Genomic DNA, 26232 nt, shown 5'->3' on the forward strand with positions numbered 1-26232 from the left:
CCAACAGGAGATCTGCTATTCAACCAGTGTAAAAACATCACGTCTCAGAGTGCTCATGCTTTAACTATTTTAGGACTGCATAGGTCGTAGTTTCAGTTGGCTGGATCTGAACAAAGCCCGGAACGCCTTTTTAATAGAAGGCTGTACTAATGGTTAAACCTACAGGCGCCCAACACGTTAAGGTAACCTAAATGTTGGTTGGTCGGGCCACCGCTTTGATCCATTCTGAAATATTTTTTTTTAAATTTGGTTCAGACGTTCATGATGCTGAGAGTATGCACCCTAATGACTTCAGTGATCTCCTGACCTTTCTTCTAATGCCCCCAACACGTTTTCTCTTATTGCTCGACATTTTGGATTGAAACACTATTTGTACAGACATTCATGGTTCCCAGAGGATAAAGGCTAATGACTTTAACTTTGGATGGATTGTCATTATATTTGATACTTGATACTCACACATATTCATGCCCCCCTTCGGATGAATTGAAACAACCTTGGTGAGCTTTTAACTTTTAACCTCTACTGCCATCCTCTGGTCAACATTTTAATTTGTCCAATAATTGGCTTCATCACCGAATGCCTGCAAAACTAAAGACATTCTCATCAGCCTCAGCAAAGATGTGTCTTAAGCGCTATTTAGCAAATGTCAAGAATCCCAAGGGGAATTTGGTAACAGCATCTCCATTTGATTGATCAGTGTTGGCTGTGGGCTGCAGTCTCACGACACACATTGGGTGGAAGGCTGATAAAGTGTTTAGTCTGTATAATAATAAGCCATGGCTGTCAAGCGCTGCCTGGAATACAACGCTCTTTGCAATAATGACTCAAGTCTCAAAGACATTTAATGGACAATTAATGGGACCAGCTTGTATTATTTAAAAAAAACAATAATATTAAAATTGTGTTGCAACATTATAATCTATGCTTAATTAAATATGCAAATATGCTTCTAAGTACTGTAATTCTACAGCGTACATATGGCGTAGTAGATGGACAGACAGATATACAGATAGATCTATCTATCTATCTATCTATCTATCTATCGATGGATTGAGAGATAGATGGAGAGATGGAGAAATGGATAGATGGATGGATGGATGGATGGATGGATGGATAGATATATAGATATTAGGATAATGTAATATTGTATCTTCTCTCTTAAATTCAATGCCACAGACACACATGTATTGATTGTTCTTCATGGTGCATGGTGTGTATGAACACACTGGGTAACAGCTCTTACTCCATTAACGTGCACAAAACCTAAAGTTGGACACACAATTGACCCCAGTAGTATTGCCTTCTCTCCAAAACTCCAAAGGGCATGTCCATATGTCTCTAAGTTCTACCTTGAATTGTTTAAAGAAAAAAAAATCTCAAGTGACAGAGAGAGATGGACCATCTGTGCCCAGACGCGTCGCGGTGCGTCACAGCTCTCCACTGCACGGACGATGTGGTTCACCGGCGTGGTCATCGCTTCAGTTTACGGCTTGATCACCGTGGTAGGGCTAATCGGCAACATCACGCTCATCAAGACCTTCTGCTTCGCCAAATCAATCCGCAATGTGCCCAATCTCTTCATGTCCAGCCTCGCGCTCGGGGACGTTTTGCTGCTGGTGACCTGCGCTCCGGTGGATGCCAGCCGCTACCTGTCAGAGGAGTGGCTGTTTGGGAGAGTGGGCTGTAAAGTCATCCCCTTCATTCAGCTCACCTCGGTCGGGGTGTCCGTGTTCACTCTCACTGCCCTCTCTGCGGACAGGTAGGCTCCGGGTTTTGTTGATCATGTTATTGACCTAGGATCACTTTAAAGTGGCCATACATGGCAAACTAATCATCCAAGCGTCCTCTTATCGCTCACGTTATGAAGATAGTCACAGGCAATATGCATTCTAAATGTTTTATTACCACAATGGAAAGGACATATTTAACTGTATTGATCGGGGGAGTATTGCGCACGACAGATGCTGTGCGCTTCTGTTCAATGCTGCTGACACGTGCGTTACTATGATAGAGAAAATAGATTAATTGCTGTCAATTTCTAATTTCAAAAGTGTGTTGTTATGGTGTTATGACACAAGGAAGACTTTTTCCTGCAGGAGATGTGTTTTAAATACTTGGCTGTGAGTGGGAAACTTGAATAGTGTAGTATAATGTTTGATACATGTGTTCCATGAGGATGTGATGCAAATATCACAGTAATACGTTTCACTTCTTCCTCTCATTATTTCCCCTCTCTGGCCATTTCATACGTTATTTTCTTTCTCTCGACCAACATCTTATTGCGTACAGCCAGACCTTTCTGCCGTTATAAAAAATGTGAAAAAGAGACTGCGAGCTGCAGTGTCCTTTTTCGAATAACGTTTATTTCTCGTCTCAAAAAAAAATATTGGAATCATATGCATGTGTTTGTTGAGCTGCATTCAAAGATTATATCAACCTGTGGCCTACAATAAGGTACAATTTAAAAAGTAATAGTTGCTTTAACTGTAAGCTTTACACATTAGCATGCATTTGTAATCTGAAAATTAATCTCTGTCTCTCATTTACAGTTACAGGAAGAAAGCTCACTAAAACAATCCCAAACATCCCAATAAATCTTGTTTTATTTGCCCCAGTATCTGTCAGCTAAAAGCAACCCTGTCTCCTAAAAAATACGTTCCCCCAGAACTAATACGCATTCCCAATTACGTTTGATCAGAAACGTATCTCCTCCCTGATTATGTTTGTGTTTGACGTATTACACATATGTTGATTATACACGTATAGGTTGATTAAACACGTATGTTGATTATACACATATTTTTGTTTTATTAAGTGTGGCTTCAGCTAGAGGGGTCATAGACCCCTATAGCAAAGCGCACTTCATATTATTGTTCGGGCTTATTAAGTGTGGCTTCAGCTACAGGGGTCATAGACCCCTAAAGCAAAGCACACTTCATAGTATTGCTCGGGCTTATTATTATTATTATTATTATTAAGTGTGGCTTCAGCTACAGGGGTCATAGACCCCTATAGCAAAGCACACTTCATAGTATTGCTCGGGCTTATTAAGTGTGGCTTCAGCTACAGGGGTCATAGACCCCTATAGCAAAGCACACTTCATAGTATTGCTCGGGCTTATTATTATTATTATTACTTATTATTATTCTTCTTATTCCGCCAAACTTTGGACCGTATCTCCTCCCACAGCGTTGCCAGCACATGCATAAAAAATACATCAAAACGTGCGGCCTGATCGGGAATCGCGCAGAATGACTTTTTTAAGAGCGGCCGTTTTCCCGAAAAATGCAAAAAACGGCGAGAAATTGTCCCATTCACTTGACTGGGGTTTTGGACTGAAGAGAGCAAAAAAACATACATCTTTGTGCCCACAGTGACTCGCCATAATGTATCGTAGAGAAATGATTTAAAGTTTAAAACGTTGACAAAAGTCTGGAGTTTATTTGCCCAATTGGGCATTTTTTGATAGCTAGCACAGTTTTCATGTAATTATAGTTTAGGAAAATGTGGGAACCATTTCAGAGTTTACAATGGGTGTGTGTGGGGCAGGTTAGAGCTGTGATGTCATCGCTAGAGCACGAGGAGCTGTGTCCTAAACAACCTTTGTGTATTTGTATTTTGCCATTCATTCCACAATATTGACTTTTGAGGCATAATTTATACATGAAAACGTTGGAAATATTGTGCTTGTGGTACACATGCGTCGTGGACTCCAACAAATTTATACTGTTTTGTCAGCAAGCCTGAAAGCGACATGAAGTCCGGCCAACTGCTCCATCAACCTCCATGTTAAATCGGACCACAATTTTCTCTCATGACGGAAACGTGAGCACTTTACAAACTGAATTCACGCTCTCATTTATAAATCCTTACAAATATTTAAGTAGACGGAAACGTTCTCAGAAGTCTTGTGCTTCTCATGATTACGTTATTTTCGTGATGGGATTCACGGTTGTCTGTCAAATACAATAGTTTGAAAGGTTGTTTTCTCATTAAATCCACAGTCCAGTCTCCCGCTCTGTGACAGTGTCACACCTGTTTCAAGTTAGCCAATCAAGGCAGTCACCATGGCAACCAGTGACACACGGGCACACACACGCAGGAGGAACACGTGTAATCACGTGATATGTTGCAGCAAAGTGCTGTCCTATTCCTATTTACACCATCAAGCCCTCACAGCTAATGTTGGCATATATATATCCAATCCACACATACGTGCGCGAACGACCGTGCGCGTGCACGTGGTAATACGGTCGCGTGCACTCAGACTCTTGACTTTTGATCATATTTATGCAAAAAATTAATAATATTTTTTTTTATTTTTTATTTTTTTTTAAGTAAAGGAGTTATTGATTCTTTAGAGATCAAGGACAATAGGGGCTGGTATTCATATGTAATCACGTGATATGTTGCAGCAAAGTGCTGTCCTATTCATATTTACACCATCAAGCCCTCACAGCTAATGTTGGCATATATGTATATATATAATGTACCTCAATAACACATCTCACTACCGGTAATGTATATATATTGCGACGTCTTACGGCAGTAGTAGCCACACTTTCAAAATTTCTTGTGAAATTTTCTAGTTGTTTTTATGTTTGTGTTTGACGTATTACAAATATGTTTATAATCCTGTGTTTGTGTTATTGTTTTCTTGCTTTATTTAAGCACATTTTAATTTTTAAACTCTGCGGAGAAAAAAGAAAAGAGGGGCGGGGTGAGGCTAGTGACAGCCGGCCAGTGAGAGCCGGCCGGGCCGGGCGCCGGCCGCACCGGGAGCCGGCCGCACCGGGAGCCGGCCGCACCGGGAGCCGGCCGCACCGGGAGCCTGAGAGTCGGTCGCACCGGGAGGCGAAGACCGTTTGCCCGCCGTTGTTAGGCCAGTCTTCAGACTGCGTGCACCGGGGCTCGGTCTTCAGACGCTTGGCGTCGCCGTCAGGCCGTCGGTAACAGCCTCCTTTGCGCCGGCTCCGGTCTTCTCTGAGTCGGGTTGTTTGTGAATGCAGCCCAAAGTGTGTGATAAACTCCATCTAGTGCAGTAAACCACTGCGATCATCAGCAGACACTCGGAGCTCTGTGGTCACATCAAGTGCATAATCTGACGTGAAAAATATTCAAACGGGCGGAAGGAGTCACGGGACCCAACATCCGGTTTTCAAAATACTAACTGATAGGAATGTGTTCAGAACATTTCTGACCACATCCACACATCTTAACTACGTCAAACACAAACATAATCAGGGAGGAGATACGTTTCTGATCAAACGTAATTGGGAATGCGTATTAGTTCTGGGGGAACGTAATTTTTAGGAGACAGTGTTGGCTAAAAGTAGCCACAACCTTCTTCCCATTATGAAATAATAGAAGTATAGCGCAGAGCCGCAGCTCTCCAAGGTTTCACTTCAAGCTTCTCTGTGTATCATTACTAATCAATAAGAGGAATTGCATGCTGCAACAATAGGAAGCTGGCCAACGAGGCTGCTGGTGATGCGACTGTTGATGGGTCTTCACTCACAAGTCACGAAACACCTGACATCTCTGTCAGTCGTCCATAACGTTACTCCCGCTCCAAATGTTCACCACTCCTTGAATTCAGTGAGTTGTATACAATGTTATTCTGGAAAGTGTGATGTGGTCCCATAACCCCATAACTTGCCAGAGAATCATCACGTTTTCTTCAGTATTTAAGTAGTCCAGTGATGTATATCTGTACATCCATGGGTAGATTGGAAACATGAACTGCTTATAGGTTTTTTTTGGTCATGCTTTCAATTGTGCTAATATACAGAAATGTTAACAAATCGGGTCTCAAGTTGTAATTCACAGCACGAGTAACAAACAATAAGCCATTATCTGTTTTGGGGTCAGAAGACCCCAAATAAGCATCAGACTTTAAAAACCCTGCTCTCTAACCGTAATCCGTTACTATTGAGTTGCCCGTTTATCTGTCTGATGTATATTCTGAACATTCAGGCTGAGAGGTTCAGACAGAGACATTCTAAAAGGTGTCATTGTCTTGTTGTGCAGTTTAGTTCTCGGAAACGTGTCTAAATCCAGGCTGCTCACATCAGATCAAATCAGTTTCATGTTCTTCATGGTAATGATTTCATTTGAGCACAGCTCTTACACATTATCCTTAAATCGAGTGGAGTTTTCAAAATTGTGTTTTTACTCAGTCAAACAAGATCTACCTAAATAAACCTGCGAGGTGAAATGAGCAAAGCAAAAGTATTGCCTTCTGTTCCTTTCAGGGTTAAGTAATCATTACTAATAAGGCTAAGGCTTGTTTTCTTTGCTCTTCATTCCTTATATTGCTTCCTCAAATTCATCAGTGTTAATGCATTCAATAGATCTGATCCCAGACATTACTGAGAACAACTTTTGGGTTCAACGGATCGCTCAAAGAATTGACTGGTTCTGCAGCCTGAAACTTTGTGTGCCTCTGCTCTCACACTAACCCGTTGTGCTAACATGTTTATCCATCTATACGACTTATATCTCCACGTCTATCAGGTACAAGGCCATCGTGAAGCCCCTTGACGTCCAAAAGTCAAGCAGCACCACCAGCATTGTCCTGCGGGCGGCACTCATCTGGCTGCTGTCCCTGGTGCTGGCTATCCCAGAGGCCGTCTTCTCTGACCTCCACAGCTTCAACGTCACCTCCACTAATGAGAGCTTTGTCACCTGCGCCCCTTATCCCCATGCAGGGGAACTGCACCCCAAGATCCACTCCATGGCCTCTTTCCTCATTTTCTATGTCATTCCCTTGCTGGTCATATCCGTGTACTACACCTTCATCGCCCGGAGCCTGATGAGGAGCGCCTCAAACCTGCCCGTGGAGGGGAACTTGCATGCAAGACGACAGGCCAGTGTTCAAACTACCAACCCTGGTGCCCTATTGCTCGATCTGTGATATCGTGAGGTCATGAGTGAAAAGTTCAAATACAATTTGAATCCACTGAAATCTACCCATTATCACATGTGTTGATTGTTTTATAAAACCTGGCTTGGAATTCACTCGGGTTAAATCCCCCAAGTACCAAAAATATGACCAATGTCATCGCCTCAGTGACCTTAATGGAAGCAAGAGCATTACAGTATTAGAGTGTACAACAAATAGAGTTTCACATAGCAGCTCCAGGACAGGGCACTGAATGCCATTTTACACTCCATAAATTAGCCTAGCGGCTAGTGGATCCTTCCTTACTCATTGCTCTTCTACTCTTTCTTGGTTTAACACTGCATCTCCCGACAGATCACCACGGGGACATTTCAGCCTGCATGCACATATTTTATCAGCCCAACATCATTGAACCAGAGCAGCTGATATTAGAGCAACATTTTGGCTGAATGCCAACATGCACACAGAGTTTGTGTGAGCTCTGCCCTCTGTGACTAGAGGTCAGAGGAAAAGAGAGCGAGAACGAGGAGAGGGGCGAGAAACGAGCACAACTGTAAATGTCAGCAAATGCAAATGAACATATATATCTAGCTAGCAACTTAAATTTTTCTCTTCTATACACCGTAGACACAGCAACGCGGAGCAATGTGTCTTGCTCAAGGATGCATAGATGTGAACTAGCGGAGACGAGGCTTGAACCACTGGTTGTTTTGATTGAAAGACGGGTATGTGTGCCCGTCTTTCAGTGTGTCTCTACTATAGAACTGTCTGTACACATGTGATGCACATTTTTTTTGTTTTAAATGGTTTATTTTATAAGGCGACAGTGCACATTAATAAAAACATTTCTGTAAATGCGCCAGACTTAGCCAAGAGGCTAATTGATTATTACACAATCAATATTCGATCACACAAATAATCCAATATATCAATAAATATCAATAAACAATCTGGTAGCTTAAACTGAGCACTTTTACATTTGAAACTTTAAGTACAAACTTAACGACTGTAGCTCAGTGGTGAGCAGGGTCGTCCTTCAATCAGAGGATCGGCGGTTCGATCCCCGGCTTCGCTAGCCCATGTCGATGTGTCCTTGAGCAAGACACTTAACCCTAAATTGCTCCTGTAGCTGCGCCTACGGTGTATGCATGGTTGCTAATCTGGTGTGGCATCTTGCATGGTAGCTCCTCTCATCAGTGGGTGAATGATGTCATGTAATGTTAAAGTGCTTTGAGTGGTCGGAAGGCTATGAAAGTACGGGTCCATTTAGCTGGTGATACTTCATTAGAATTTTTAATGCATGACTCGTTGCATTGCTAACTTAACTTTACCTCCACCACTGGCACAAATACACTGAAATACTAAAACACTATTGTCTATCATATTACAGCACGCTCTTTGGTTTTGACGGCTTTCTTTCGACACACAACAGGTTGAATCCAGAAAGCGCTTAGCCAAGACCGTGCTGGTGTTTGTTGTCCTGTTTGCAGTGTGCTGGCTTCCCTGCCACATCATCTACTTATACCGCTCCTTTCACTACTCTCAGGTAGGCTGCACAAAGAAACACTTGTTATCTGTTTCTATACACTCAGTGTGTAACACACAGTCATTAACGGTGTCTGTTTATTTCACAAACATATTTGTATTTGTGTCTTTATTTACTTGAAGTTCCTTTAAATCATCAATTGTTTATTTTACTGACATTTAAGTTAGACATAAGTTGAACTGCTAAACATAATTTGTAATATTTTAACTATGTACTAATATGGATGTATCATGCATTAGCTCCTAAAAATCTCAAAGATATTGATCGACAAATATTACTGCACAAATTCAGATTCTGTGTATTTGTATTTGCACATTCATATCCAAAGGATCTATTTGTATTTGGTCACATCCCTCGTTCATGCACACCTCTATTTGTCTGCCTCTCCATCTTTCAAACCGTTTCCCCCCAACCCTTCCCCCTCCGCCTCTCCACGACCAGGTGGACAACTCCCTGGTTCACTTTGTGGGCAGCGTCGTCGCTCGCATCCTGGCCTTCACCAACTCCTGCCTCAACCCGTTTGCCCTGTACCTCCTGAGCAACACCTTCCAGAAGCAGTTCAACCAGCAGCTGTGCTGCTGCTGTCGTATAATCCTCAAACGCTCCGCGCAGAACCCGTCTCATTATAACACACATGTGACGTCTGTCCGCAGCACACATCACTCCATGGGGAGCCTGAGCATGATCAACGGCAGACGGGTCTATCAGGAGAATTGAGTGTAAGGGACGTGAATTTGTGTGTGTTTGTGTGCTTCTTTGCGTTTGACTCATAACTATTTTTACTCTATGTTTTCACAAAACAGTTTGATCATAAGAACTTTGCATAACGATATACAGGTGACATATTGTACCAAAACGGGTACTCCCGTATTTAAATATTGCAACGTTTAGGGACTTGAGACAGAGAGTGTCATTATTGTAAGACTGGTCGTCTGTACCTCATGGGGAGAGTGCTCGTTCTGAAACCACAAGGTGGCCGGTTCAATCCCTGGTCTCCCCATTGTTTGCATGTAGAAGCGTCCTTGAGCAAGAGACTTAACCCCCAGTTGCTCCCTAGGTGCTTCACAGCAGCACACTGCTCATTAATTACTAAGGATGTGTTAAATGCAGAGACCAATTTCCCCAAGAGGATTAACAAAGGATAATTTCTTTCTTTCTTTCTTTCAAAGCAGCAGAGCATCAGGGTCCAACTTTAAAACCGCTGGATCTTACATATTCCAGCCCTGTCTCCAAAAAGTACATTTCATCGCATAATACAAATTGGACTCACACTTACACACGCGTTTAGATTTAGGTAACAAAATAACTGAAAGATGGAGAAAGATGATTGTTCCTGCTAAACGTGAATCACCAGTCATGTCACAAGCTTGAAGCCACAGAGGAAATGTTAAATCTTTCTTACTGCGGTGACCATCTGAACATAGCTGTAAAAAAGTGGTCTGCAGCCATGCTAGAAGCTAGGAGACAGGGTTGATCTTTCCCATAATGCAACACAACATAATCGCGGTGCTACCCTGTGTGGGAAATCACTTCACCTTTCAATCAAAGCACCTCCTGTTTGTCGCAGGCTGTTATAAAAGTCTCTCAGCCCAAGCTGAGATGAACCTGAAGACATCATCAGGAGCATTTTATTTGACTTGGTAGAGCATCTCCAGAGCTACAGAAGACATAATTGACTTATTTTTCACAAGCTGAGCTGAACTTGAATAATATTTGTGGCGAGTCCCTTCAAAGGACTCTCTAGAATTCAGAGCATATCTGTTGCTGAGCAGAGCTGAGTTTATGAGCTGTAACCGCCATATTGACAGCACAGACGCTCCGATTAGCCTCCAACACACACAGAGGGAGGGTGACGTCATTCTCTGCTCAAGTAGCATTACTTTTATCCATGCCTCAGTACATGAGGCATGGATAAAACACTCATCTCTAATGATGGAGCATGTACAGTATGTACGCAAGTGGACACATTTTGCAACAACAAATGTAGAGAACAGTATTGGTTTAAAAAAAAGGCAAAATAAGGCCCGTCACCCCTTTTAGTACCACAAGCAATTTTATTTATGAAAAATAATATGATTTTGCTATGATGTTGCCAAAAGATACAAGTCAGTGTCCTCTATGTGGTATTGTTTGACATTGGTGGATTTTCTACTGAAGCTTCAATGTGTAATATATATTCTGACTGCATCCTGTTGCTGTATGTGTATAATATTTAAAAATGTTTGATGCTGTGATGAAAACTGTGACATTTTTAGTGTATCTTAAATGTTAGCCGTCCTCTGGTTACAGAATGTGTACTTAGCGACTCAGCTTTAACGGGGGGTAAAATAACAGTGAATGTAAATGCATGTGTTAGAAATCACATTTGTAATTTGGTTGTGGATTACGCAATATGTTTTTATAGTCTTTGTAGGCGTGAGTGCTAGCGCAATTTGCATGCAGTTCTCAAGGAAATGAATTCGACAAATTGTCTGTGTTTATCTTAAACATATTGCACCGTGCATGTCTCTTTCCAGTGGAACCAATAAAACAAAAAAAATGCATTCAAGTTAGTCTGCTTCAGATTTATTTTATCATTATATTGCAAATTGCATGAAAGGGGATCATCTTCTGCGTCTTTGCACTTTGGTTAAGCATAGAGTGTTAGTGTTGACTATATACAACACATAGTTTCTGCACCACTGTGTTTGCTGGACATGATCATTCTGCACCGTCGCATGCTGGATTTACAGTTGCTGTGTCACACCGCAATGTCCTAATTTGGTCTTTCACGGAGGGAGAGGATCATGTCCAGGTGGTGATGAGTGGGTGTATAATTCATTCTGGATAGCGTTTGTTTAATTGTGCTGTAAGCGCCGTGCCAAACCATCTACTCAACATGTCATCTTTATAATCAGGCTCATTCTGTGGAAAGTCTGGAACGTAAATAAGGATGAGTTATTGTGTTTTTTATTTAAGGAATGAAAGAAACTCAAATCAAGACCAATAAAAGTTCATTGTATTTGAGATCCCACCCAAAACGTCAGAAAGGTCATTTCGCAACCCTTAACAACTCCTGCAACCCTGCAATATCATCATTGATGTTTGCAATCAATAAATAAAGATCCAGACAAACAAAACTACTCTGCCTTGAATAATAATTTATAATAATAAAAGACCTTCTCTTGCCAAACTGTGTACATACCTAATACCTCACAGTGAACATCAAACATCTAAGTGAACGAGAGTGACTTCACAACATCTGTGATCAGACTATATCTTTATTTTCCTCAAATGAAATCCATTGTTTATTAACGTAATGACATTAAAGTTGCAAAATAATCACTAAACTTCAAATTAAATGTGCTATGTCCCAACACAGTATGTAATTCATAGCCCAAATCAATTTCCCAATATGTTAATTTATGTTTATTTTTAATTTGCCTCTCTCAAGAGTACATCACAATAATAGAATAAAAAAGAAACAAGAAAAAAGAAACAAGAATTACCGTAAATTTAAAAAAAAGCATTTATCCCAGGCGCAGTTCGAGTGTAGCTCTTAAAATGACATTGACCACTTGTAAATACAAATATGTGATAGCAGCAACATGTTTTTTAACCAGGAGAGCCCCATTGAGATAAACAATCTCTTTTTCGAGGGAGACCTGGCCAAGACAGGCAGCAGCATAAAAAAACACATATTACAGACAGAAAACTCAGAACAAGACAAGTTAAAAGAAGCTAAAAGCTAAGAGACAGTGATGTAACAGAGTTGGATCTCCATGAGACGCTTCAGTCACATCCTTCCATCTAAATGCGTCCGAGCGTCTCTGACAAGAAAAACAGTCGCTCTGAAGGTCAGCATCATGTGAAGGTGTGGTGTCTTTTCACTTAGCGGTGTATTGATCTGGTAGTGTTTGCCCCTCGTGTCCTGCTAGGAAGCAACTAGAGGCAAAGTGTGTGAGCTATCAGAGGACATCAGAGGGCTGACATGCAATGTGTTTATTCCACAGTTGATGTCAATGTCGCCTCATGGGAAATGCATGCAGAATGTATAATTTGTGACATGAGAGCGTCTTGACTGTCTCTCTATCTGTCGTGTTGTAACACGGGCAGTAACAAAGCAAGTCACGTATCAGATCTTTACAATGTCCCGTAAATTAAACACATTATTATTTATCATTATATATACACAACACACAACATGAACACAATGCACATCCTCATGATCTCATTTCCTATAAAGGATAACAGGTTTCATTTGTGCTTACATTCATAATCCAACCTTTATTTCAAGTTAATTTGATCTCGAAGATGTTCAACCACACTCCAGTCCTTACTAATGTAACTGTGGTGCAAGAAATGAGAATAAGTGCTCAAATTGTTTTTTCATGTCTGTGGATGGTATGTATTTAGAAAAATAATTTTGACCCTTTCATTTTGTTGCATGGATGTAACTATTATGTGGTATAAGGAAATGTTGTACACTAGAATTTTTAAATTGCAAAGAGGAAATGGTTGCATTCAGAATAAAGAGTAACAGGCTTTGAATTATACAGTGAAGAAGATGACATATATGTGTTTTTTTATTATTTAAGACCAAAAAGTAATATATGAGTAAAGCTATATATTTGTTGCTGATAGGCAATTTTATAGTCTATCAATGTGTAAAACTATATCACACGATAAAGCACACATCGTTTACTTATCACCCGTGGTGCTCTATTAGGGTACAATTATAGGAAGTTTGATGTCCTGTACATCACAAGTTCCTGACATCAAACAGAAAGAGATGTACGTAGTCTGTGGAGATGTTATAGATGAGTGTGAACCAACCATTTTTTTCTAGGGACCCACTTTTTAAAAATGCCAACGCAATGGGAACCCAATTCACAATACGCCTTGTCTATAAATCACGAGGAGAGGAAATGTGTGCGTAAATTAGCGTTCCTGACCATTTCTACTGCCATTTCCACATCACATCATCTTATGTAAGATTTGAGAAATAAACGTCACAAATAGGGTTTGATGCATGTGTTACTGAAACATACTTTATAAATCAGATCAAATAAATACATTTAGGTGGACGTAACGTTTTTTTTTACCTCTCAATAGTTCAATCAAGAGAGACTAGTTACGGAGAAACATAATTTATTACAGGATCTAATACAATTGCCTACAAATGAAATGCGCAAAGTCTTCGGCGATTGGACTCCATCTTGAATTAGAATAAGCAACGGGGTAGTAATGCTGACATCTGCGCCAGCAGAATCCCCCAAAAAGGATTTACTTTGGCGTGACCAAATAAAGCCCCCCTAACCTACAGCCACGCGAAAGCCTAAGCCCCCCAGCAACCCACATCCCCTCACGCGGCGTACCCGGGTGAGGGGGAGCACACCCCCCCGTACTACCCCATACCCGAGTGAAGGGGGTTTAAGAAACAAAGTAAAAGACAGGAAAGGTCTCCAGGGACCGCAGAACAGGATACGGGTCCCCAATGACCGCAGCAGCTAATAGTGCCGACTACAATCCTGCACTACTCAAAGCAGGATCCGAACAGATCCCGAAGAGTGACAGCGGGGTCTGGACAGACCGCAGGCAGCTAGAATTAGGGTCAAGAAGGACCACAGACAAGGACAGATGTGGACATGTGTAGCCCGCAGAACAGGACAGGGTGGATCCGCACTACCATAGTAAAGTATAGGGGGATATTAAGATTTGTAAGTGATGGAGGGGGGTCTCGTCGCACCCAAGAAAGGATAGGTTGAGTCAAGGGAGACCGTAGACAAAGTATAGGTAGGGTCCGGTTTGGACCGCAGAACAGACTAACGGAGGGTCTCCGCTACAATGTGGCGCAGCGATATACCAACCGGAATTATCAGACAGATAATTGACTAACATACAACTGACTACTACTAAGAGACCGCAGAACAGGACGGGGGGGTCAAGTCTAGACAGCTGAGCCGGGGCATGCCGCTGCCATCTGAGGAATTCACCGGGGGCAGACTGACCTGGGATGTGCATCCCTGCAGAAGCTCACGGTCCAGAGTCTCGTTATAGCGCCGGAAAGGAGCCCGCTGACCAGTCCTAGAGTGGCCAGGGAGAGGTGGCTGGAACGCCGCCGCTGGACACAACGCCGATTGGTGCCCGATCTCCCCGCAGGACCCGCACGCCAGCATTTGAGAGCCGCCAGCAACCATCAGCAGAATCTCGGTGTCCAAAGCGCCCCAATCCCGTCGACTGTTATCCTGAGATACGTACAACGCGGCTTTACCTGAGAACGCTCTATGATACTGGTAAAACACCTTACCCCCGTATCTTATGAAGATCCCCGATCCGTGCCAAGTATGTATCCAATTCCTGTCTCCTCTCTGGGTACACCGCACATATCACGTCCCGGTACACCCCGAAAGCTACCACAAATTGCCCGATGGTTAACCCCCCAACTAACCGTGGGTCTGCCGCTTTAAACACCACAGACACGTCTCCTACGGAGGCCACGCTCCTATCACACTCTGGGGACGGCAACAAAATGCTAATCAGATTAATGTCACTCCCTTGCAATATTTTCGCCCTGAGCCGTGAAGAAATATTCGCCACCTGCGGAAGATACGTCCTACCCTGCGCCACCGCCGGGGAAGGAACGACTGGCGCGCTGCCGATCGTCAGGTTCACCAGGTCCCGGAGCTGGGCGAGAGGAAGACCTGACGCTGGCACAACCCCTCGGTCTTCAAGCTGTGCCACGAGAATCTCCAGCTCGCCTGAGGGAGAATCGCTCCGCATCGCCCGACGAGAGCTCTTGCGCCGCTCCCCCTGCGGGCTGGCAAATGGATCCACTTCTGAGTCGGACATCGACAGCCTATTCAACCTAAACTTACCAACGGTGAGCTACCCTAACTCCTACCAACCGTCTCTGTTCGCCTCGGTTAGAGCTGCAATGACAACTGACAGCCCTGCGGAGAAACCATTTAAAGTTAGACAACAACGCTGTGATTGGCTTAGGGAAACGCTCTGACAGGTTGGGTCATTCACGCCCCCCAATCAGCTGATGGAGTACCCGCTCTGAGACTACAGCCTGGCCCCTGAATGACCCAGCAAGTAACTATTGTCTTCCTTACTGAATTTACGCTTAAGCTACATTTAAACAAACAGGATTTACGCAAGCATTTCATTTTAGATTCAATGTTGAAAGTAGCACAGATAGATTAATATTATATATAAACTATGGAAGAAATTCTGCAAATGTATGTAGCGACCCTGATAAAATCCCCTGTGATCAACCTGTGACTGTTCTAGAGAACTTAATGACGATCAATGTCTCTGTAAACAATCTTAAGCAACATAGTGCGATAAACCTTTCGCCAGAGCTTTTGTATAGTTCAAGTCAGTCCCAGTTTGAATATGTAATAAACACACCGTATGACCAAAAGTATGTGGACACACACCTGCATACTTTTGGTTCTGGGACTGTTTGGGTTAATCCATTAATTTCAATGATGGGGAATCTTAATGTTCCAACACGCAATACTATTTTTGACCAGAAAGAACATCAAACCTTGTGGCAACAGTTTGGTGAAGGTTCTTTCTTGTTTCAACATACAGTATAGTGAGGTCAAATGTTTTTCAGAGTTGGGTGTGGAATGACTTGACTGGCCCCAATTCCTGCCCATGGAAGTGGTGATTGGTGGACAGGCCTCACACCCAACATAGTGCCCAAAGTTATCGCAGCATTATGAACATGGTTTTGAAGGGGAGGGCGGTGGGGCGGCTAACAAGAAGAAGCTAACTAGATTTAACAATTAACATGTCAATTAGTGAGCTTTCAAGGTGCTGGTATGAGTGGGGTTTGTTACCTTTGGATAGAGCCAAGCTGTTTACCCTGTTTTGACTTTTTATGCTAAGCTAAACCAAACAAATTCTGTCTGTAGCTTTATACTGACAGATATCTCGGCAAGAAAGTGAACACGTTTAAATCTCCATTGGTCAAACTCTTTCTTTCTTTTCATGCTTTTTTTTAATGGTTTTTGCATGTTTACATTTAGGTGTAATGAAATACTCAGTGGCAGACTTTCAAGTGCTCCAGAGTGATGCTGACGTCTTAGACTCAATACATATAATAGGCCTATACGATTTCATGGACGCAAGCCAATTCAGTCAACCAAACTATAGGCTATGGACTATAACTACATATAATATCTTCAACAATAAGGCTACTCACACTACACAACCAACGTTGCACAACAAATGTGACCTGCAACAGAATCAACATGCGGGAGGGATGGTGGCGAGATTACCAGGACATGAGTGACAAAACTCAAATCGAGAAGTAACAACTTCTTTAGAGGCGGTTGAGCACGACTGCTCCATGAATGATTCAGAGATAGGCAGTTGGACAGAAAGAGATTATTGTCAAGGGAGTGAGGAAGAGAATGAAGGGAATTTGATTGGCCGGAAGAATAAAAATCGAGACAATCGTGTGAATAGAAATAAATGAACAAGAGCTGACAATAATGAGAATTTGGAAAATGAGAGAGAAGGATATGAGCGAGGGCAGAGGGAAAAACCTGGTAAATAATAAGGTTTAATGAAAAGGCTCAAGAGAACATGAAGAAAATCAACCCAAATCAATCAAATCAGTTTTTACTAACGACAGCTCTGGCAAGTAAGATAAGGGAGATACCATATGCAAAGGTCCTTGATGATAGCAACCTACTGGTGAGATGTGCCAATGAAGAACAACTTGAGAAAGCACTCAATCTCAAAGAAATAGGAAAGCGTACAAAGTTAAACTAAGGGAGGGTGGGAGCACAAAAGGGTGGTGGATGTAAAGGAGTTATCACAGGTGTGCCAGTGAGTGTTGGTATGGAGGAAAATAATTGAATGCTCAAGACTAAAAATGGCAAGAGAAGGAGTGAAAAGGGACAGTGAATCAGTACATATGAGTTTGAAGGAGAGAATGTGCCAAAGAAGGTATTCCTGCGTTATCTGAGTCACTCAGTGAGGGTGTATGTGCCAAAGCTACTGAGGCGCTTTAATTGCCAGAGATTTGGACACAGCCAGAAACTTTAAAGAGAAGAGGAGATGTACTAGATGTGCTGGTGACCACGAATATATGTGGAACAGGGACACAACCAAAATGTTGTGACTGCGGAGAAGCCCAGTATGTGGCATATGGAGGGTGTGGAGTGATGAGGTATGAGTATGATACATATCAAAAAAGTAAGAGTGGAAATACGGATGACTTATGCAGCAGCTGTAAGAGAGACAAAAGTAAAGAACACTGTTTCCAGGATTCAAGGATCAATGGGGGTTCAAGAGCTACAACAAACACATGAACATATTTAGTAACATTCATTGTAGGAGTCATTAACAGTACACAAGAAGTAAAGTTAAACAATTATAAAAATCCAGCTGGTTGTCGAACAAGCAGTGAACCATTTAGGATTAATGGGACCGACATGGAAAGAAGTGAGGGAGAACCTCACTAATTAGTCAAGCAAGAAAGCACCATGGGTTAGTTCATACTAATAAAGGTAATACTTTGACAATGGAATGCCAGATAGCTTATCGACCAATAGCCAGGAATTCAAGTAGAGAGAAGAGCAGGTGCCAGGTGGTGACACAATCTATAAAAACGGTTGGATTTTGAGAGCCTACTAGGAATAAGGACAAAACAGACATAAAATAGCATGGTGTGCTGATTTCAATGCTCACAGTACAATGTGTGGGTTCTTCAAAAAGATTCAAAATGGAAGGGTTGACAATTTGATGAATGATAGGTAAATGGTGAATCGGTAAATGTGCTTTTAGTCTTCCGACCACTCAAAGCGCTACAGAACTACATGTCATCATTCACCCATTCACGCCCATTCATACACTAATAGGAGGGGCCATGCACAGTGCCATCTGCCCATCAGGACTATCTAACCAGTGTGATTAGTCCACTACTTTACTATTATGATTAACGACATATTCACAAAGGTACCAGATAGCTAGATCTCTGTTTGCTGATGGTGGGGCATTGTGGGGAAAAGGAAGGAGCATGGAAAATGCAGTCAGAAAAGTACAAAAAGCAATTGATGAGGTGGTGGAGTGGGGGTATGATTGGGGGTTTAGGTTCTGAGCAGAAAAAACGCAAATGTTTTTTTTCACTAGAAAAAAACATGATGAAGCTAGATGTATGGAAAAGACTTAGAAAGGGTTGGGACATTTACATTTCTGGGAGAACTTCTAATAATCTAGGCCATGGTTTACACAGTGGAGATGCTGGCAGTGCTGGTTGCACTCTGATGGGTGGAACAAACTAAACAGGATCTTCAGCCCCAGCAAGGTCTTTTCATTCAAACAGTCGTATATAATGTATGATAATGCCCTTCAGTCAGCCACACGAATAACCAATCAGGGATTCTAGCACATAGGGGTGGGTGGGAATGCGAGGGCGGATGAGTTGGCAATGAGGGCTTTAAAGAAAGGAAACATATATATGCAAACAAGTGTATGTAAAGCAGAGGTCAAGTGTATTATGTTGGGGAAAAATCCATCAAATGTGGTAAGAAAGGTGGGAAAGAGAGGAGAAAGGGAGACATTCATATCTTATTCGAACGACTGTCAAAGCTACAAGGGAACAGGAGAGAGGGAAGAGTGTTGACAAGGTTAATGTTGGGCCATTTTGCGCTCAACACAACACTGAAAATGAATGGGCAACACCAGACAGTGTTGTGTGAAGGATGCGGAGAAGAGGAGTCAGTTTAGTGTTGATGTGAGTATGAGATGCAGAGAGAGATGAGGAATTATCTGAGGGAATCAGGGGGGCACGAACGCACATTAAATGGATTACTGAGCATGAGTGAGGGAGCACAGATTAGGGTACTGTTATTTATTTATTTATGTATTATTTTATGTGGACCACACGTTATGAACTTTGCTTTCTCTTTGACATATTTCCCCGGATTCGATGCGTACTGACTGAGTCTGTATCTTTAACCGAGTGTATCTGTGATGTCGAAACAAAGAAATCCACGGATTGTACGGGGGGATCTCAGGGTAACGCTAGCTTTGTTAAAATGAAGATTTGCATTGTGCACCATTTGCAACAGCGCCACTCATGGAAGTAGGCAAATAGAACAGGAAACCCTAAAACAACGTTTTTCTGTAACTCTTCAAATTTGTTATTTGAATTGTTTGGTGTCCGGAGCCCCCCTTATGCCCTGTGTTTTACACACTGGGCATAACGTTCAGGGGTTAACCATTCTCTTGTCCACACCGGCAATTTATTCCCATGTAGCGTGTCATCCTTATCATCAAACATGTTGGTAAAGGTAGCAGATATAGACTTAAAAAAATCTAAATAATATTCCACCAAATACTACAGCCTGCTTTAATGAGACCAGACATAACATGAGTTGGACTTACATTTGTCCTCCTTTAGAGTTCCTTTCTCTATTGTTTGTAACATTCATACCTGTTCACTTAATTCATATGTTTCCTCTTTTTTGTTCAGTGGTTTCACACTCTTCCGCTGATCTACAGGTGGCAGTAACATGCCAAGATCGCTTCAGTAAAAGGATGCCGTATTTTATGCAAATGTTTCAAGAGGATTGAAATGACTCCGACATGATTAATAGACCGGAAGGACACACACAACGTGTTTTGGTGAGTTACACTCAATAAAAACACAACTTATGTTTGTTTACTATTAAACTCCACAGGACACTTTAAAAGGTTGTTGCTTGAATGAAATACTCAAATTTCTAATTCTGGATTAATCTCTTCGTCTCGTTTATATTTCATATTTTACATGTGGCATACATTTGTTTGTGGGGAAGGAAGAAAAGAAAAGAGCAAGCGAACAAACTTGAATTCAATGCAATAAATAAGAATTGTGAGCTCTGGTATTAATGGTCAATAAACACGTTTTTGCAACAGTGAAGAAACAGTTGATTTGTCATGTTTGTACTATAAGTAACAATAAGGAACCGGGAGAAGACAGGAGTACAAAGTGAAGCAAGGGGGAGACAAACCTCTTTGTGGAACATATAATATGAAATATGAAGGGATACAACATTAGTGTATGATATATATATATATATATATATATATATATATATATATATATATATATATATATATATATATATATATATATATATATACACATGTTTTGTTCTCATAGGCTATGAGTTAGATGGGGCTATCTCAACAAAGGAGCACTCTACTGTTTGATATTAATTAGAGCAAGCACCCAAACACCTTTATTAATGTATCCAAAGGAGACACCACACCATTAAAGCATCATGGAACCAATCTGTGCTGCTGACAACAAAAGGAGGGTGAACACACGGTGCGCATTTTATAGGTCAGCAGCACTACCGAGGGAAAAAAAGGGAACTACCTGCTTTATGAAAAGCCGTATTCACAGTCCACTTTGACTTCCAAAAAGCTGCTGCCGTCTTCAAACGTGATCAGAGAAGATTGGAGTTTTGCCTGGAAGCTCAAATACTATAATCAAATATAAATACACGCTGTCCCATTCTTTTCTGCAAAATCGTTCAAGCTCGGTCAGATTTCACATATGTGAGGAGCCTCCTTCACATACGGTATTCTCCAGGACACTATAATTGTGGTTTTCAAGGCATGTTACTTTTATGTTTGGGCTCAGTGTTTTGGTGGAAAACAAATCTGCTCCAAAGTCGCAGGTTTCTTGTAGACTATCTCCGGTTCTTTTTTGAATTTTCCCTTTTGGTGCCTTTTTTTTTTACCTTACCCTCCATTTAACTAGTTTTGTGCCTTCAAAGACAAACTTGCTACACCAGAAATGCATTTGTGTCCTATTAAAGAGGATGAATACTTAATAATAATTATTATAATAATATTACTGAAATCTTTAGAGATCTTTACTTTGACATTAAGGGATTTTTTTTGTATCAGATAAGAGTCACGCAAATACATTAAATACATTTTGATTCCATGTTGTAAAACAATAAAGCATAAAACACATTCAAGGAGGGTGGATATTTTTTTATGAAGATGAAATCCAAGAAACAATAAAATCAGGTTACATTACCCTTGTGTTTTTCCTAAATAATTGACTTGTTAAGTATTAACATTGAACACCTGATTTTTTTTGCACACTGAAGCATACAAGTGAGTTCTGTACTAAGTTGTTTTGATTAAAACAGGAAAGAAGTGAAGATTAACAATTTGTGGAATATTCCATCAGAAGTTACAGTAGGTGACAATCCATAATCTCATCACAAATTCAAATTATAAAAATAATCGTTTAATATAAACTACATATTCAGTGCAAAAAGAACAAATGTAGAAGTCATTAAGTTTACATATGGATTAAAACATAGGGTAAGCATGTTAAAAAAAAATCAATTAACATGGTCATGTGAGTTAATATCATCTTAATCAGTTAAAGTGTTTGCCATAAATAGGATTGTAAATAAATTATGAGCCTTTTTTTCTCTGCCTCCAAACATTCTTGGTGAGCAGGTTGTCGTAATGTATTTCCCCGGTGGACTTCTAATTGGGCCATTTGCACCTGTAAATAAAAGAGAGATCATTTAGTAGCATAAAATAACCATGAACTGAGACACACGAGAGCTCAGAAAGTCTGGATGAAGCCACACGGATCGGCTTGGATATGAGCATGGTGCCATTTTGGCGAAAAACAATAGTTTTGCTTAAAGCTAAAGCCTTCTGAAGCTTCGCTACAGCCACCAGGCGGCGACAGATGCCAACTTTACATCATAGTCTTCATCTCATCAATACGAATCTATGGACGCCTCACAGAGCATGTGGGCCAAATGCGTTATCCATTCATCTGCCTGTATGGCATGGACATCTTCAGTCACATGAAGTTTGATCAATATTCACTGTGTTTATTACTATTTCAATGGTTTGTGGAGACAGTCAACTTGTAAACAGTAAACATGTCCAAAACACTGAGACCACGAGTATAGCTCTATGAATTGTAAAAAAATGTATGTGTTTCTGTGTATTTTCATCAAATGTTAAATTACAGTTGAAGTCAAAAGTAGGAGAGGACATTCAGTTGCATCATTGTCAATGGAGTTTGATTTGTATACCTGCAGGAGGCCTGATCAAAATGTTGTTGCCTGTGGGCACAGATGGAGGAGTTGAGTCGACAGTGCTGGGTCGGTCTTGGCTGCAGAGTCGGTGCAGATCGAGGGAGACAGTCACAGTGCTCGACGTCGATCTCACAGTCGGGCATCCATGAACTGGGTGGAAGCTCTAAACGGCAGGAAATAATGTTGCAAAGCAAATGCAAGTATCATAAATCATGTTTCATCTTGTTAGCTGAATCTCGGTAGTATAAGACAGTCTACATCAGTTTTGAAGGTCTGTGTTATGAGACCCACTCATTCACTAACATCCTTGCTACGAGGACTTTGTCCTTGCTCACGATTGTGTGGATCACATGTGAATGTATTGCTTATAGCCTGAACATGCTCACAAAACAATGCTGATGTTTTGTTGGATACAACACTGTCATAAAAGCAACATTTTCCTGTTCACAATAACTTGCCAATCCAATCAATTGATATACACACACACACACACACACACACACCTGGTGAACTAGAAGGGTAAGGGATACATCTGTCGGTTGAGCAATCCCAAATCAAACCACTGGCACAAAGTCTCCTGGAGTCCTCTGCCTCTGACAGCTGGCCAATCGGAGAGCAGCTGCCAATAAACCAGATAGATCACAACAGAACATTAAATGCATTCTTTTGAGAAATAACATTGTGTAAACACGTGTTGACTCACCCACTGCTCCTGTGAGGTTGAGCATTACGTCGTATTATGGCGGGCTCCATGCACCTGCACTCTGTATGGTTAGCTACTTTTATTAGCACGGGCTCTGGTACGTACCTAAATGGAATCACGCTAAGGACCTGAAATGCACAGAACCACACGCACACACACACACACACACACACACACACACACACACACACACACACACACACACACACACACACACACACACACACACACACACACACACACTTAGACTGTTTGAGAGCCAGTGCTGCCATTGCAATATTATAACCCTCGAAAAAGAGGAAATAAAAAGGTATACATAGTATACGCACTTATCATCTGAGATTTGGTCACTCACAGTTTTATTCACATACTCAGTAGTTGTGTTTCTGCAGGTGACACCCTCTTGATTGCAGCAGCCACTGCACCTGTCAGTAGGAGAACAAATTCACATCTGGGTAAAGTGACGTGCATAGGAAAATGAACTCGCAGTAAGTTGTTGTATTTTACTCCACAGAGTCCAGGTTTTTAATGTCCACCTCAGCATCTATTCAACACAAGTTCATTCATGAGTGACTGCTGAAGAACTTGTGTCAACTTGAGTGTTAGAAGTAGGATGCAGATGTGCTGCGATTGCATTGAGCTTGGTCTTAAAGGTCTGGATCTTGTTTCATGTCAAACAAACCTGTGGACGGAGACACAGGGTGGCTTGAAGAACATCGAGGGGTCGGTGCCCAGCTCCTTGGCCACGTCGACACACGTTTCCCTCGGCATGCACTGAGTCCGCTGCCACTCTTCGTCGATGGCTAAGTGGGAGACACACAATGTTCACAACCACCGCAACACACAGACTCACACGTAACATGTAGGCCACTGTTTTATCCGACCTTTGAGTATCTCCAGGCTGTAAGACTCGGCAGCGTAGCGCGTAGAGCGGTGGGAGCCCACCGACGGCGGAGAAGAGAGGGTCTCCGGCTGCTGCAGTCTCAGGCGACACTTCCACAACTTCCAGTCTGGAAAGTCTGCGAGCCTCAGCAGCTCATCCAGGCTGGAGGCTGAGCGCACTTTCCTCTCCCATTGCTTCATTATCTGCAGGGATCACAATCACTTTTTTTAATGTATTTTTGGGGGATTCTCCTCAAACATGAAACATTTTAGTAAACTTGATTGGGGAAATAAAAACTGGAATGACACTATTGAAAAAAACTCATAGGTACAGTCACGGCTTCTTCCACGAAAAGCTTGTGTCGTTAGTGAAGATTGATGCAGGTGAAATGAGAAATTAATGCAGAGGACAATAATCAAAAGCCCAAAGAATCCTCTGTGGAAAGTTAGCAGCCTGGCTCTACGGATGAACTGCTTTGGTCCAGACTGAAATTATTGCATGGATTGCCATCAAATTAGGAACAGACATTCATGGTTCCCAGAGGATGAATCCTACAGACTTTCTTTGCTAATTATGAACAGCTGCATTTGTGTGCCTGCCTCTCTATATGTATGTTTTTCATTCGGAAGTCTCATGACTCTGCTCCCAAAAGAGTACACGTTCAAATAAACTAGAAGAATGACATGTGGCCGCGTATAAACTCAGAACATCTGACAAACTTGGGTCTGATACAACCAAAAGCACCATTGTACACTTTGGGAGAACGCAAACCATAAAACCACCTGTCACGCTCCATCAGAAGGGAAAAGCTCCCGTGATGGCAAAAAGTGGAACCAAATAGAAGCTGAACAGATTAGATATGTGTGGTTCAGATAGAGATACAGTGTGTTACGAAATACCAAGTCCTTTACTTGAGTTTATCCTAAGAGTCATGTGTGATTTCTCTGTGGAGAGGCTTAGATTTGTGGCGGGAAAGCCAAAACCGGATACCGGATGGCCGGTCTACAAATGTCAGAGCGAGGAGATGAAATATTACACTTGTCGGCTCAGTATTTTCACCCTCTGGACAACTGTAACAATCTGAGCCCTGTGATGTGTTCAGTGTGTTGCAGAGTGGAGGGCGAGTCAGGTCGGCTGGCTGACTGCCTCCACCAAAACCAGAGAAACAACATAAAATAGGGAGGTTTCCCCTGCGCAATTTCTACCAGGGGATCGACCCACTAATGAGAAACAGAGAGGGAGAGCGCCAGAGAGAGACGACAGGAATTGAAAGGGAGGTAAAGATGGGGGAGTTTGAGGAGAGCAAGTGGGGAGAGACAAGAATTACAGAGATGAATGACAGCTTGATTAAGGGAAGAATTAAGAAAATTGAGAGTGAAGCGGTTCAATTATCCCTCTGACGCAGATACGAATGTGGCATGCATTTGGTCTTTTCGCCACATGCACACATGATTACTTTGGCTTCACTGGACATAACTTATTGAGCACAAGTGAGTGTGTGTGTGTGTGTGTGTGCTGCACCCTGGCAGCAACTGGTCATGTGTGAGGTTTACGAGGGAATGGGTGAAAAGAGGCTGCAGAACACCCTGCAAGTGAGTTAAATCATCAAGAATATAGAAGCAATGCCGTGATTACATTTCTGATCTCTGGACAGAGTTAGATCATTTGTTGTTTTAGGTAGAAAAAAAAACAAAATCTGTCGGTATACGTCATGTACAAACAGACGTAAATTGCAAGAAGCGCGTTGCTGCCGTGATACATATTACATGCACTTGAAGGCATAAGGCTTATCGTCACACTTACCCTACTTCCTCCCTCTCTGTGCATGCCATGGCCCACATTGATCCAGCTCAGCTCCACCACCAGAGTCACCAAGCAGGAGATTCTGCACAGAGTCCACTTCATTTTCATCATTATTCCTTGGCTCTGCTCGTGGTCTCCGAGAAGCACTCAGCAGTATGAACTTGCCTTCTTTTCCTTCTGGAAGAAAGCACGTAGAGCCGGCTGCCTCTCTGACTCAGTTTCCCAGACCAGCGGAGTCCCTCAGACCACACACACACACACACTCAGTTCTCTCAGTGCAGGTATGTGCAACACAAACTCTTGATCTTCCAGCTG

At 42.0% G+C, this 26232-nt stretch overlaps 2 protein-coding genes across 2 annotated transcripts; one reads left to right on the plus strand and one right to left on the minus strand.

The window, feature by feature from the left end:
• Window positions 1-1454: 1454 nt before the first annotated feature.
• Window positions 1455-9170, plus strand: LOC306735917 (gastrin-releasing peptide receptor-like; the record flags this gene model as incomplete). The annotated part of the gene is made up of 4 exons (XM_079217489.1): window positions 1455-1762; window positions 6520-6871; window positions 8340-8453; window positions 8895-9170. 4 exons carry the CDS (start codon window positions 1455-1457, stop codon window positions 9168-9170), a joined length of 1050 nt encoding a protein of 349 aa, XP_079073615.1.
• Window positions 9171-21831: 12661 nt separating this feature from the next.
• vegfd (vascular endothelial growth factor D) lies at window positions 21832-26028 on the minus strand (the record flags this gene model as incomplete). Its single annotated transcript, XM_079216586.1, has 8 exons — window positions 21832-21978; window positions 22526-22691; window positions 23032-23147; window positions 23232-23359; window positions 23587-23656; window positions 23914-24034; window positions 24116-24317; window positions 25918-26028. 8 exons carry the CDS (start codon window positions 26026-26028, stop codon window positions 21960-21962), a joined length of 933 nt encoding a protein of 310 aa, XP_079072712.1. The 3' UTR covers window positions 21832-21959.
• Between the last annotated feature and the right edge of the window lie 204 nt (window positions 26029-26232).

The sequence above is a fragment of the Taurulus bubalis genome (assembly GCF_910589615.1).
Source record: "Taurulus bubalis genome assembly, chromosome: 4".
NCBI classification, from domain to species: Eukaryota; Metazoa; Chordata; class Actinopteri; order Perciformes; family Cottidae; genus Taurulus; species Taurulus bubalis.